The sequence below is a fragment of the Opisthorchis viverrini genome (assembly GCF_000715545.1).
Source record: "Opisthorchis viverrini unplaced genomic scaffold opera_v5_178, whole genome shotgun sequence".
NCBI classification, from domain to species: domain Eukaryota; kingdom Metazoa; phylum Platyhelminthes; class Trematoda; order Opisthorchiida; family Opisthorchiidae; genus Opisthorchis; species Opisthorchis viverrini.
The window spans coordinates 92,196-105,811 of record NW_008751835.1 but is presented as its reverse complement, the minus strand read 5'-3'; the positions used below and the strand labels follow the sequence as shown (position 1 = coordinate 105,811).

Sequence of the window (13,616 nt, the reverse complement as noted above, 5' to 3'; positions counted from 1 at the left end):
TCATAGGGCTCAGAGGGTGACGCCATAGCGAATGGGCAATATTACGAGTGTATATCAGTTTCGGCTAGATATTGGTGTATTTAAATCAAGTTTAGAACGAACCTTGATTTGAAGCAGGCTTCACTAGGCGACATCACGTACTTAATCGCAATAACCGGAGGCAGGAGTGCAGGAGGCAACTGTCGCAGCTGAAGGTTGAGTGTTGTACAGATGTTGTCAGATGCTAAACCTTATACCTAGATAGTAATTAAATCTCCAGGTGGTTGACTTAGGCATGGCGACTTGAAAGTGTAAACAATGCTGAAACTCGTTTGTTACAGACTAGTGCATGTGATCGTTCCAACTAATGGGTCACCAAACAGGACGTGGAATCGAACAATGTTTGCCAGCACTGGAGCGAAGTTTTCATAGTTGGTGTCTAAGTCTTCCCGTTTACAATAGAGCACCTTAACAAGGGTTGGATAAAGCAGTTAGGTTAGTCCTTTGGTCTCCCTCAGCTGTAATCATGAAGTCAAATTCATTTCAAAATACCGCCGATGGAGCTTTGCCCAATTGGTCTATTTTAGAGGCACGACCATATAGTGGAGACAGATAAATCGCTAATTTTAGGGAAGATCTGAGTATTTCTTTGGACTACTTTATTTTAGTGACACAAACCAATTGTATCACAAAGGTGTGGTAAACAACCGATGGACCTACTTCCGAGCAAAGTTCCGCTTTCGGCGAACGGAATAAGTTACCGCATTAACCGATTCTAAGGCGAATGATCGACTAGCAAAGTCAACCAGTTAATCAAAACTTCTTGTTGGTTGGTATGAATGACTAAAACTTGAGAAAAATTGGGTTGGAGTGGAAGCATCATCACAAGTTGAACCGGTCTTCCGGTTCAGAGTTTAGTTGAATAATCACCTTGAATGCTGTTTACGTACATTTTCGTTGTGTCGAGTGCTACGCTGACCGAGTCAAGGGTTAAAGAGATCAAGTAGATTTTTATCAGTTTTGGACCCAGGCCGCTTCATCAGCAACCTCATATCGCCACTACTCGGCCGATCTACAACCGCCCTCCTCTATTCACGCTGGGATGCTTGGGCGAGATGGCTCGGTGGTAAGAGCGCGAATTCACTGACCGGAAGGTTCGTGGTTCTAATCCGACCTCTGCCTCTCGACTCCCCCTGTCTAGGCTTGGGTAACCTGACAGTATCCCAGCCATTGTGCTTCCTTCTGGTGGCATGGCAGTCAGGCACCGAAAGGGTGCTACAGCTGAACGCTGAACAGCGGTAAGCTGGGATGCTTGGCAATTTCCATCGCCTTGATCACCACTCACCGTGGTGCGAATCTTGGTTCGCGGCACACGAATTCCACATTTCCCAACCCTATGTCCAATGTCCATTGCACGCCTCACTATTACTGAGCCTTTGACTACCGTCTGCTATTCGTCTGCGCTTCTCGGCCGTTGTCTTTGAGCAGGTAGTGCTAACTATTTGAATTACAGTTTTGCGTATGGAGACCTACGTGAACTCGTTACACTTTGTTTTGCACAAACAATCTCTGGTTATATCGACTGAAAGGCGATCCTTTGTTTGCACCAAAACTGAGAGTTTTCCACTCCGGAATACCAATCTAATGATAGTAGTATTAACCAGACTTCTGGTGAATTCAGATATCTCGTTTTTGTATGGGATGATTTCCGTCCAAATCAACATCTGGCTGGATCATGGTAGTGCGGCAAATGCCCACATTAGTTGCCACTTTATTAGGCTCAGTGAGGGTCAACTTTCATGAAGTTTCTCACAAACTCTGTGCTGCTGTTCATTCGGCTTCCGTCCAGAGCGCTCTTACTTGATGAAACACTGATGAGACTATACTAGCATATTTATTATTAGAGTGTACTAGCTTCGGATGGGACTATACGTGTTTTAAGAATACGGAGATCGAGTTCGAACCACGGACCTTCCGGTCAGTACATCAGCGCTCTAACCACTGAGCCATCTAACTATATAAGCAAAAGTAACTAGGTCATGCGCTGTGCACGTCGAATCAGAGTTTACCGGAAAGCACATCAGAATGGCGAAAATCACGAAGCGGACGTGACCAGGTCGAAGATTATACATGAGCTTACAAAAAAAGACAGGAACTAGTATGCCCGTAATCCCTGCTGCAACAAGCTTGGGACGATACGTCCCGCATTTACGTTGGCACTTTAGGAGTGTAGGCCTCCTAGAATGATTGCGGTAAGCTAGTACAACATTCCACTAATGAACACTTTTTTCCATTCCAGTTTTACAAGACGAGCTTTGTGGCGGTTTGGCAATAAGGACGCTGTTATTTATGGTGAGAGCAACACCGTTCGGTCCCTACTGGTCTGATAACGTTTGCTGGAACGAAAATGCGGTCCCTATGGAGAAGTCTTTACAATTCACGAGCTCCTTAATGCGACCGCAACAGCTCCGACCGTAGCGTTTCAGGGGCGTAAGAAGTGAAAAAGAATGAGACAACGAACTAACTTCAACAAATTTGTACCACCTGAAAGACAGGCTATTTGTTCTCAAAGATCGCGTCCGCATGTCGACAGAACAGGCACGCTGTCATGCCGCTGAGACGAGGACAAAAAATGTAAGGCGATTTCGAGTATCGACCACTGAGTTCACATTTTCCAAGTGATGAAGAAGCTGAATTCGTTTCGCGAATGTACTCAGTGTGATGCAGTGGTTCGAAAACACACAAGTGATCCTTAGTCGTCTGATGAGAACGGTGTTTCCCCCGCCAAATTCATAATGGCACAAACAGAGAAGAGAAGAATTATGTCCGCCTTTGTGTCCCGGACGAGGTCCCAACGGTCGTTTAACAAAACAGCATTGAGAACAACAAGAAATAAATGTACTAGGACAAGAATTCTGTTGGCCATGATTTATCAGAAGAAACCCATCATAGGGGAATGCCTTTGAAATGAGTTGGAACAATTGAGCTACGAAAGGATAGGTGGATCTACACAAAATACGTTTAAAAGGAAAAAACAAAATGAAACCGAATACCCGGCAGGAAACACATGAAAAAAGTCTTCGATGATTATCTCGGCTTCTTTATCCCTGCTACTTGTCTGACATAAACAATCTGGTTTAGGGGGGTGTTGGGAGTTCCATAGTTTTCAATTTCTCCAAACACGCGGACATCTTCTCGCGAGTCTCGTTCAGAAGTGCATCTACATTCGAGCTATCCATTCCTGTGGTACTAATTTGCGGCAGAACTTGGACGTAATAGGAAGCTGTGACAAAAGGAGGGAAGACAAGGAAACGATAGGAAATGGAGACATGACATGCCACTTCAGACATTTCCTGCGAAACGTACGGAGGTCAAGCGGACTGAGATCAGCTACATAACAAAACAGACTGCGTAAACGTCCTTCTGGGACGTCTCCATAAAAATTCTTGATGAGAATACAGTGACAAACCCAAGAGGAAGCCCTCCATTGAGACAATATCAAAGAAACGGGGCTCGTTCTCAGTACAACCACCTATAGAAGGAACGAACCCTCGGAATGGAAGAGGAAACTATCCGGGTCCCAGACCACGCCTACACCACCACATTTGCTAGCGGGCGAGATAAACTATCACGCCAAACTAGTGGTCTTAAGTACTGCGAATATACCACTCAGTGACATCGGCTTGACGTGGCTCGGCGTATTCGCACAGCAGGAAACGTTGGAACACAATATATTTGACTTACGGGATGAATGTAATGGAAGCATAGCAAAGTATTATCGGACTCCCAGTAAATGCCAGTAGTTTTGTTATTGTGTCAGAATATGGATATCTCGTTTTGTAGTTGGCTGTATTATTACACTTTAACTCATCCGGACAAAATTTTTTATCCTAAATGTCCGTGATCAATCTTCAAAATCAGATCTCGGTCAGAGTATTGCCGAAGAATAGGACACCTAGTGCATTCATTGTCAACTAAAAATATTCCATTACAGACTTCCAAAACCAGTACAATACACCGTAGTGTACTAGTGCAAAAAATGTTCGAAATAGTTTACATTAGCCAACCTACTCAAACCGAACTACTCTCGTAGAGGTAGTTTCAGAAAATGTTGGTTCGTGAGGTGAGAGAGGGAAGGGTGCACCAGCGAACAGCCAACAATTCAGTCCAGTGACAGTAATTCTTACTGTACCACATCCGAGCCCGACAGAACTCAGTGCTTAAGGTGCCAACTTACTATGAATCGAACGCAACCTCTGCGTCTCGACTGCTTCTGTCTAGGCTTGGGCAACCTGGCAGTATGTCAGCCCTCGAAGCTCTTTCAGGTGTAACACCGGGTGTTACAGCTGAACGATTGCTTGTCGTGTTGTTTACATCTGCACTGTGTTGACCTGTTTCATTAGCGAAGGATAACCCCTAAACACCGGAAGTTTTTCTTTACCTCTGTTATGCAAACTAAGTGTTCGCTACAATAGCATAAACTGCCACTGGGTAGTTTAATAATGGTCTACTCTGGGTAGAACAATAGGATTTGGTCTTTATTCGATCGAATTCCACATGAGCTGCTCAATCACAAGGCGTGTAGATGATAGTGGGTTGTACATTCGAAGTAGTTGAACGCTATCTGGCTTCGCACCTACCTAGCCTTGATTGGTGAAAGACTACAAGGAATTACCGATTCAAGCAGGGTATGAAACGTGGGTGGTACCAAAACATGCCCACTATATGCTTCAGTGAATATACCCGACCCAGACCAATGTGCGCTGTAAATTTCTGCAAAGGCACCAAAATGATATGGTGCAGTTGCCTGTTTTATCGAGCATGAAGGTCCCGTCTCTGGGTCCTAGGGGTAAGGGTACAAAATCATCATCAAAGACAGCAACATCAGTATTGGCACTGAAGCTTCACTGCGTACGAAATGAGTCCAAATCTACATATTATTTAAGGACTTGAAGCACGCCACGATGCACTGCAACCACTTATTGTCAAAGGGTCAATCTTAATATTTTGTGTCCAATGATTCGCACCACTTTCAGTGACATCATAGCATCTTCCACTGTGTACGCATGAATGTCATGATACAGCAAACAAGTGCATTCCTCCAGACCAAATGCACCTCCGTTATTGGTCCCTATCAGCACTTCGCTCTCACGTGTGGTCTCAAGTAACATTTGGTATGTCACAGAGGCCACATCAATGGGACCAAAGTTACGCGCGATCAACTACTATCTACCAAATAACATTCTGGTTGCCATTCTGCATTCTGTCTTTGGTTTGTGGTGGACAGATCACGACATGGAAATGCGGAATGAAAATGGCTGCCGAGAGCAAGTGAAAGCAGTACGAGGCAGATGAAACAGCCTTTTGCATCCGTCGGCCGTGATGGCACCTATTCTACGACTCCATAAGCTTTGGCTTGTGGTTCACAAAGCGCAGTCATTTGTATGAAGGCTGAAAGTGCACCCTGTTGGACGTTCGTCGATCTCCAGTGTCAAAAAGGCAGATTCCTGTGTCTTAGTAAACGCTATCATGTCACCCAGCCTATATAAGCGCAAAGCTGGCCTATCCAAGTATACTTTTGAAATACCCTATCATTTAGTATTTATCAAGTAAACATCACACCGTAGTCCCTTACTAAAAACATCATCCCGACTTCTAACGTAGCTCAACGGACTCCCTCATCCTTGGCGTTCATTCATAACCACGCTTGGGTCTTGCATGTGCCTTTTGGAGACACAGCGCACATATATTTTAAGAGAGTATAAGGCTTCGGCGAGGATTGCCTGTTAGCAAATTTTACATAGAGTACAACGTTAGAAGCTCTTACGTAGAAAGAATCTTGTAGATTTCGTAAGGTGTTATTTTGTTTATTGTCAATAGGCAGCGGGGCGCATAAGGCTCATCAGTCAGATAACAGATGGTCAAACGAACCAACAACGTCGGGTTGTGTGGTGGGAAAGGGTTGGGGAGGAACATCAGTGGGCATTGAACTATCAGTCAGATAACAGATGGTCAAACGAACCAACAACGTCGGGTTGTGTGGTGGGAAAGGGTTGGGGAGGAACATCAGTGGGCATTGAACTGTGCGAGCAAATGATACTTCCTGGTTGCCTGGGACGAGGAAGGGGGCTTGGTTGAGGTATTCCACCTTGAGTCTTTGACTCAAGCTTAACTCACAAGGCAGTGATGGAATTTAGGGCTGCTTGGGGACCGTACCCCTCGTCTCTGACTCGACAATCTGAACCGTGAGGTAGATAATATAGTTTTCTATGGAGACCCTTCCCGGAGCCGATGACCCGATAGTCTGACCTGCTCAGCAGCAGTGGGTTGACGTGACCACATGGCACAGGGGGTAACGCAGTACTCTCACTCCCGATGCGGCTGCGCACAGCAGGTGCCTTTTGAGCAGCACCGGACTCTTTGGTTTTAAAGGCATTTCGACGTACTGAATATTGCGCCGGCAGTCACCGTCAACCGTTGGGTGACCGGAATATGCAGTCTTAAAGGCTGACCTTTTCTAACCCGTCCTTCCTCGGTGGACGGCAGCATCGCTGCTTCCATTAATAAGGACATGTTGGTCGCCTGGGGGAAACACCCTGCTGCTTTCACACTCCTATCGCAGGGGACAGCACAAGTTTACCCGCAGACCACCTGGTAGCACGATTACTCCCAGTATATGTCTTGCTGCGCTTGGTCTGACTGCTGCCCAACAGCCTTTCCGGCACGACTGCATCTTCGTGTTAAACAAAAATACTCCGGACGGATGCCGTTTCGACTGAAATGTTATCACCTTGAAAAAAGCATCTAAATAAAGACTATCGTCTAAGAAACTGGGACGATCTGCAGCTTTAAAATTGATAACGACGAGTACTTCCCGACCAAACAGTCAGGATACTAACTTCCTTTAAAGGAAGTTCTAAGACGCTCATATTCGATTTACAATAAGTCAGGGGAACGTATCAGAGCTGCACATATAAGGGAAGTTCGTAAAAGTATTCTCTTCTGAGTAGAACAAAACTCTCAATTAGGTGGTCTGCAGCGCCCTATTTATAGACCTAGCCAGATCGGAAAAGCCGGCATATCAAGGAAGCTAGGCGTGCTTTTTCTGTCTTAGGCAACTACTTGGTGTTTAGGCGCAGGTATCTTTTGTGCGTATTATGCATGCTTTCGAACGATAAAGGTCTTCCACACGGCATCTGCAGGTAGGCGCTTCGATCCTCGAAACTTGAAATAAAAATATTGGCATATACAGTACGGCGATGTTAAAAAGTGTTTATTCAACCTGGTTTGTTTCCCGTGGCACATAAAGTATCGAGTGGAGAATAGCTAGGGCCCTGGGTATAGTCACTACAGCACTGATTGTTCGAGCAATCGTCCTCCTGTTCAGGGAATAAAGCCTCGCGTCCAGGTTTTGACAAGTATGTAGGCAGGGTGAGTCAGTAATGTGTTGCCGTCAAACGTGAATGGCCCTGACGGCAGTTCATTTTAACTAGGGAACTTGTCGTTCTTGATGGAGCTAACGACCTCGTGCACTCGCACTACAGTTGGTGAGTTAAGGATAGATAATCTGTCTATGTTGGTTTCTGATTATTGCCGTCACTTTTATTCGAGAGAGAGCGTTCTGCCAAAGTCCACTGATGGACGAAATTTCAAAACCACCGAGCTCATGAGTTGTCTGCTGGATGCAGGCTCTCTTGGAAAAGGCTAATATTTTATTGCCAGATTTTACTTGTTCCTGTTAAGATTGCTCCATTTCTCAATTCCTCGTGCCTTCATAATGCTGTCTTCCTGGAGGCCATTAGGCAGCCAAGTCTGTTCGGTTTTTGTTTCCGTTTCGAAAGGAAACAGAAGGGGATGAACGCCGGAAGTAAAAAAATGGAAGCAATCGGTTGATATTCATGGATGCACTGGGTGGCACATGTATTCACAGACGCATGTCTTGGCGCGTTCCCAGCTACGTCAAACAGTGCTCTTTTTGGTTATCGAGTGTCTGTTTGCTCACCTCACGAGCTGAATTCTACCCAAAAGACCTCAATGTGGTAAATTCTTTCAGATTGCTTAATCCGAGTGCTTCCTTCGGATAGGTGGCAGACGGGTGCTGACATCGACCAGTTTCTATGGTTTGTCTGACTGATTTTCCCTCAGCAAAAGTACACTAAAGGCTTTTCTCATATTACTGCATGATCTAATTCCAGACAAGTATTCTATTAGGGACTACAGTCTTGAACGAAGCGTTTCGCTGTGTAACCCATTTAGGTCCGCCAGTGGACAGTGGACGGTGTGCTAGGTATGGCCGGCTTTGTGTACATGTACCCTGGAGCTGATGGCCATTGTCGTTTAAGTCCTAATTNCCGTAAAAATCATCGATGGAATACTTCTGACCTCAAACAACCTGCTGTTGCATTCTACGCACCAGGCAGAGATATTTTTTATCAATCCGCGTGATTACTCAGTGTAATAAGCCACCAGCCATAGCTATTTAAGCCACTTACATCGCCAAGTTCAAACCAATAGTGGAGGCTCACTTGTCACAAGGCCACTTTGGTTCACCCTAACACTTAAGTTAAGTCTATCATTAACTTCAGTACCCAACACTGTCTATATGTGACATCCACAATGGAAATAATTCATTATTCCATTATTCATATCCAACCCTAAAAGCACCACCCCTTGGATCCTTCTTGAGCACTTGTTTTCAACTGTTTCAAAATATATGAAGTATATATGAACTACACAAATACACTTCACCGAATCCGAAGCATGAGTAAAGCACAACAATAACCGAAACAAAAAGTGAAGGAAACATACCATCATCGAATCGCTTGTTTTCAAAATCGAGGAATCGCGTGTACGGTGTTATTACAATTGGCTGAATTGGGAACTATACAAACATTATAACAGGATCCAATCACGTTACCTGGGTCTCAATCGCCAGATGAAATGCACCTTTTTTGAATGGAAGCATTGTTCCTGTACAAGACCGCGTACCTTCTGGGAAAACGTACACGGAAACCTGAGGGAACAGTCATATTGAATGTCAAACATACCTTCGCATCTCGCGCCTCTGTAGCAGCATATTTCATTATGGATACTGCGTCACTATGCTTTGATCGATCAATATAGATCAGTTTAGAAAGCCACGTGATGACGCCTACAGGACCTGCAAACTTCATTGACGCCTTTGAAATGATTGTGCACTGCTCTGGCCATACATCCACCAAACCTGAGAATTTGAACATTGCGAAAACAGCCTCACTGGCAACGTCGATGATACTCTGATGATTAGCAACATATATGCACGGCTTTTCCATGGTTAAATAATGTGAATCTTTGACTATCGGTTTTAATCCAATAAGGTTCCCAGCTATTTGAAACAAACGTCTGAACCGCCTAGAGGACTAATGAGTAATTATCACAGAGTTACCACGCGTTTTTGTAATCTCGACCACGGATGCTGAACTCTATGATATAATACAGCGACCCGATGGATATCACACCGCAAAATATTATATATTTCAAATAAAATTTAACTTTGGGCACTCTGTAGGCAGCACATAACGCAACGAATCCCAAGCAAGTGTAGAGAAAAACTGAAGCCAGCATAGTGTAAAGGCCGCTGACTCGACGGAAGATTTATCCAAATGCAGCACCTATAAGAATATTATAAAGGCACATAAGATGCATTAACGTTCAGGTCTGTGCCAGGTAGAACTTCAGTTTGGAAGTCAATGTTCCGCTCTGAAATACAAGTAGAAGACAAAGTAGGTGAGAGGAACGCAATCGTGAAGGGACGAAATTCGGGCTTTTTGACAGGCATCAGCCCGGCGGAACAACCACTCGGGGCTTCCCCCTAAGCACGGTATCCAGTAGTTCAGAAATGGTCTTAAACGAATGAGGGATAAAAACAGACATTTTTGATCGCGATACAGCTTAGCAAGTATACGATGAGTAAGATTAGCTGCATGAAGCAGTGCTCCCCACCTTCTGTGGTTTTGTCGATGTCCTTCTTTTGAACCGTATCCAGATGGGATATCAGGGGTGTCGTTATCAATCTTTGAGTGAATCAGTAGACTACTGTACGGATACACTCGGGCATATCTTTTGCCAGCTGCAGCACAGTTCTCCACATCAAGCCCCGAGGATGTATATTGTCGTATCGGTCAGAGATCTAAATGCGCAGGTTGGCTAACTCTCCTCCAGCGACCCAACACAGGATATCAGCTTGGTCTAGATGCTAGGCGCTCAGATAAGGAGGATAGCTATATGGCCTGTGCTCGGACAGACAAGTACAAGTAAGTAGCACAAGCTTCAAACAGAGTAAACGAAATCCTCACTTGGTATCTACTCTCCTCGACTGAGTTTTGAACTCGAACTGACCGAAGGACAGTCCATTGTAAAGAGACGAACTTAAGCTGGAGCGAAGGGTTGCGTACCTGGGCGACCCATAGAGCTATACTGAAGGATGCTGGTGTGACATCTTACCAGGTTGATTAGCGGATGGAAGTCCGACAAATATGATCTCGTGGTCCTTCAGATTGAGCGTTGGAACAGGTGTGAAACCTTGACCCTTGAGAGTCATATTAATTTGGTAATCTCACGCTAATCAACGCTGATTTTCAATTAGTTTCTTAAACCAAGATTTGAGAACTTTAATAGTCACCTCACCGAGACGTGAGTATCCTGGAAGTATTTCGACACACATCATCGACACGCATGCAACTATGAAACACACCAACTAAATTACCTGCATGTCACAACGGCCTCTTATGGCAATTAAGCGCCTGCAATTAATATCGACGTATTGTTGTCGATGACGACGACGACAACGCAATAAGTTACAGGCGGTGGGGTAGCATCCAAGACCACCGTTCTCACTGGTCTAGTCGTCTTAACTCCGACAACGGTTTAGCTGAGACGGTGAAGGATGAATGTTATCAATTTCCAGACATGCATAATCAGCAACCTCCAGCCAGTGTAGGCCTCAGATACAATAAACGCCATCACGCGACGTGGCGTTCACCACCAGCAACTCGACGACAGATTCCAATTGATCAACTTACCTTAAGCAATCTGTAGAGAAGCTACGTCTAAGTGTACCAGGCCCAATGAAACGCTTACTTAGAATAGGATCATCCTACGGTGTGCGTGAAACTAAGGATCCACCTCTGTGGAAGAATAGATAACTGGCCAAGGCACTTTGATGTGAAAAATTTGATAGAAGTGAGCAGGCTTGAAACCGTTCGACAGAAATCAGCACCAAAGCTGGGTGGAAAGACTCCTGTGACTCAAGCCGAGAAGCGCACCGAAAACGTCCTTGCACAGTCTGTCGTTCACCCACGCCACTTGTATCAACTGAAAACCTTCGTCTGCTTGGAACACAAAACTTTCCAGTTCATTCTACTCAAAACAAAGAAACAAAAAAGACGAGGAATCAGTCGTCCGGGAGTTTGTAGAAACAGTATTATGGTGCTGCAATTAATCTATGGGGATTTCAGCTGAGTTCAGTTTACCAGCTATAAACCATGCATCAATGATACATTAATTTATCATCATCATCATCATCATCATCATCATCATCATCATCATCATCATCATCATCATCATCATCATCATCATCATCATCATCATCATCATCATCATCATCATCATCATCATCATCATCATCATCATCATCATCATCATCATCATCATCATCATCATCATCATCATCATCATCATCATCATCATCATCATCATCATCATCATCATCATCATCATCATCATCATCATCATCATCATCATCATCATCATCATCATCATCATCATCATCATCATCATCATCATCATCATCATCATCATCATCATCATCATCATCATCATCATCATCATCATCATCGACAGCATATCATCGGTGTTCAACACCGATGATTGACTGCCGTAATACGTTAATTAATTCTGCTACAGGCAGGTCACCGAAAAACGAGAGAGCAGGGAGGGTAAAGCCAGGTACTAGAAGTGACGGTCTAATCAGTTAACAGGTGCTGAATCGCCAAACCCACCTAGTCGTCTGACGAAGCGGAAAGCTGGGCAGCTACGAAATGATGCACGACAGCCAACTACGTGATTCAGAAACGGTAGCTATATAATCTCCACGTACAGACAACATTTATGACCTATAAAACCGTCGCCGCGTACAATCCAACCTTAACGGACGAGGTGAACGAGAGAGCAATAGGTACAGCATGTCACCATCATTAGAGACACTCAACGACAACTCAACTGGTTATCTGCAGGTTCACAGTCTGATTACCGACCGTTTGGCTGTAGCACCCTTTTGCTGCCTAACTGCCATGCTACCAGAAGAAAGCACGAGGGCTGAGATACTGCCAGGTTGCTCAAGCCTAGACGGGGCTGACGACCGAACCACAACGCAGCCCTGCACAGTAAACTTGGAGCCCCGACGACTTGGAAATAAGCGAATGCCTTTTTTCTACTATCATGGTGTTCATTGATCTCAAAAGTGTACCATTCTGTCGCCGGATCAGGTCTTCTCAGCATACGTACAGGGATATGCTCGAGAAGTTCATGAATGTCATGCGATGTTTGCATTTGCGCATTTGTACATCCGTAAGTGTATGGGAAATCCTCCAAAATCTTTCCTACAAGGAGCGAAGTTGGACAGGAATATCCACTCTCCATTTTTTCGTTAAAGTTCGTCACTAATGGAGCAATGAGGAGAACACTGGAAGGTCTCCAGAACCCCGTTGTTCAGATCCCTTCAAACGAGGACCGTGTCAACGTAGAATATGCAGACGTTTTTCTCATTTCGCTTGCGAAGCGCAAGCAAAAGCCATCCAATCCTTCGGCATGTGCTTCGCGCCCACAGAGTGCAGTCATGCTGCTGAGGGACGTACAGTCTTTGAACACGCCTCTGAGAACTCAAGGAGTGATACAGGTGGTTACGGGACATCATAAGTATCTTCGAGGTTGCGTTAGTCCTAATTGCAGTGTGACAAACGAAGTTGACGCACGAATCTCGAAGACTAGAATTATGCTTGACGATTTGCATCACTTGTGACGTCGAAAAAGCACCTGTGATCCTTAAAGGACGCGCGTATTAGACTACAGCACGGACTGTGTTGTTGTATAGTTGCCAAACTTAGCCAATTAGGACGGAGGACCAAAACATGTTGAGGTCTTTGACCACTGATATCTCAAAATCGTGGCTGGAATCGGCTGGAACCGACGAAGTCGGAATGAAGTGGTCAGGAGACGAAGTCTTGGTTAAGTAAGGAGTACTGCCCTCACAGCGTCTATCCAGCACTACAGGCCAAGGTAGCTGGGCCATATGTCACATACCGCCTGCCAGGAAGAGCGCTGTTTACCGTGCTCAATTTAGAGTAGTAGGGGCCTGGAAGTGGACGGCATTTGACACAGCAGAAGGGAATGAAGGGTGTTAAGAAAAGTTTTGGTGCAGTCGGTGCTGTTCGCCTTCCAGGATGGTGCCCACGTGACCCTCCTTGTGATTGGCTGGAGGCAGAGAACGATATGGTGCATAACCGACGTGACATTCATGCTGCCAGTTTTCATCTAGACTGCTTGACTGAATGCTTGAGATGTGAGCAACTCAGATATTTATGGTGGGCTCTCCTTACTCC

At 45.0% G+C, this 13,616-nt stretch overlaps 1 protein-coding gene across 1 annotated transcript; it reads right to left on the bottom strand.

Annotated features, from left to right (window-relative positions):
* Window positions 1-2,528: 2,528 nt before the first annotated feature.
* T265_07618 (hypothetical protein) lies at window positions 2,529-9,582 on the bottom strand (the record flags this gene model as incomplete). The annotated part of the gene is made up of 5 exons (XM_009173186.1): window positions 2,529-3,262; window positions 8,788-8,860; window positions 8,897-8,992; window positions 9,027-9,369; window positions 9,404-9,582. The coding sequence occupies 5 exons, from the start codon at window positions 9,580-9,582 to the stop codon at window positions 3,117-3,119; spliced, it is 837 nt and encodes a 278-aa protein (XP_009171450.1).
* Window positions 9,583-13,616: the final 4,034 nt, after the last annotated feature.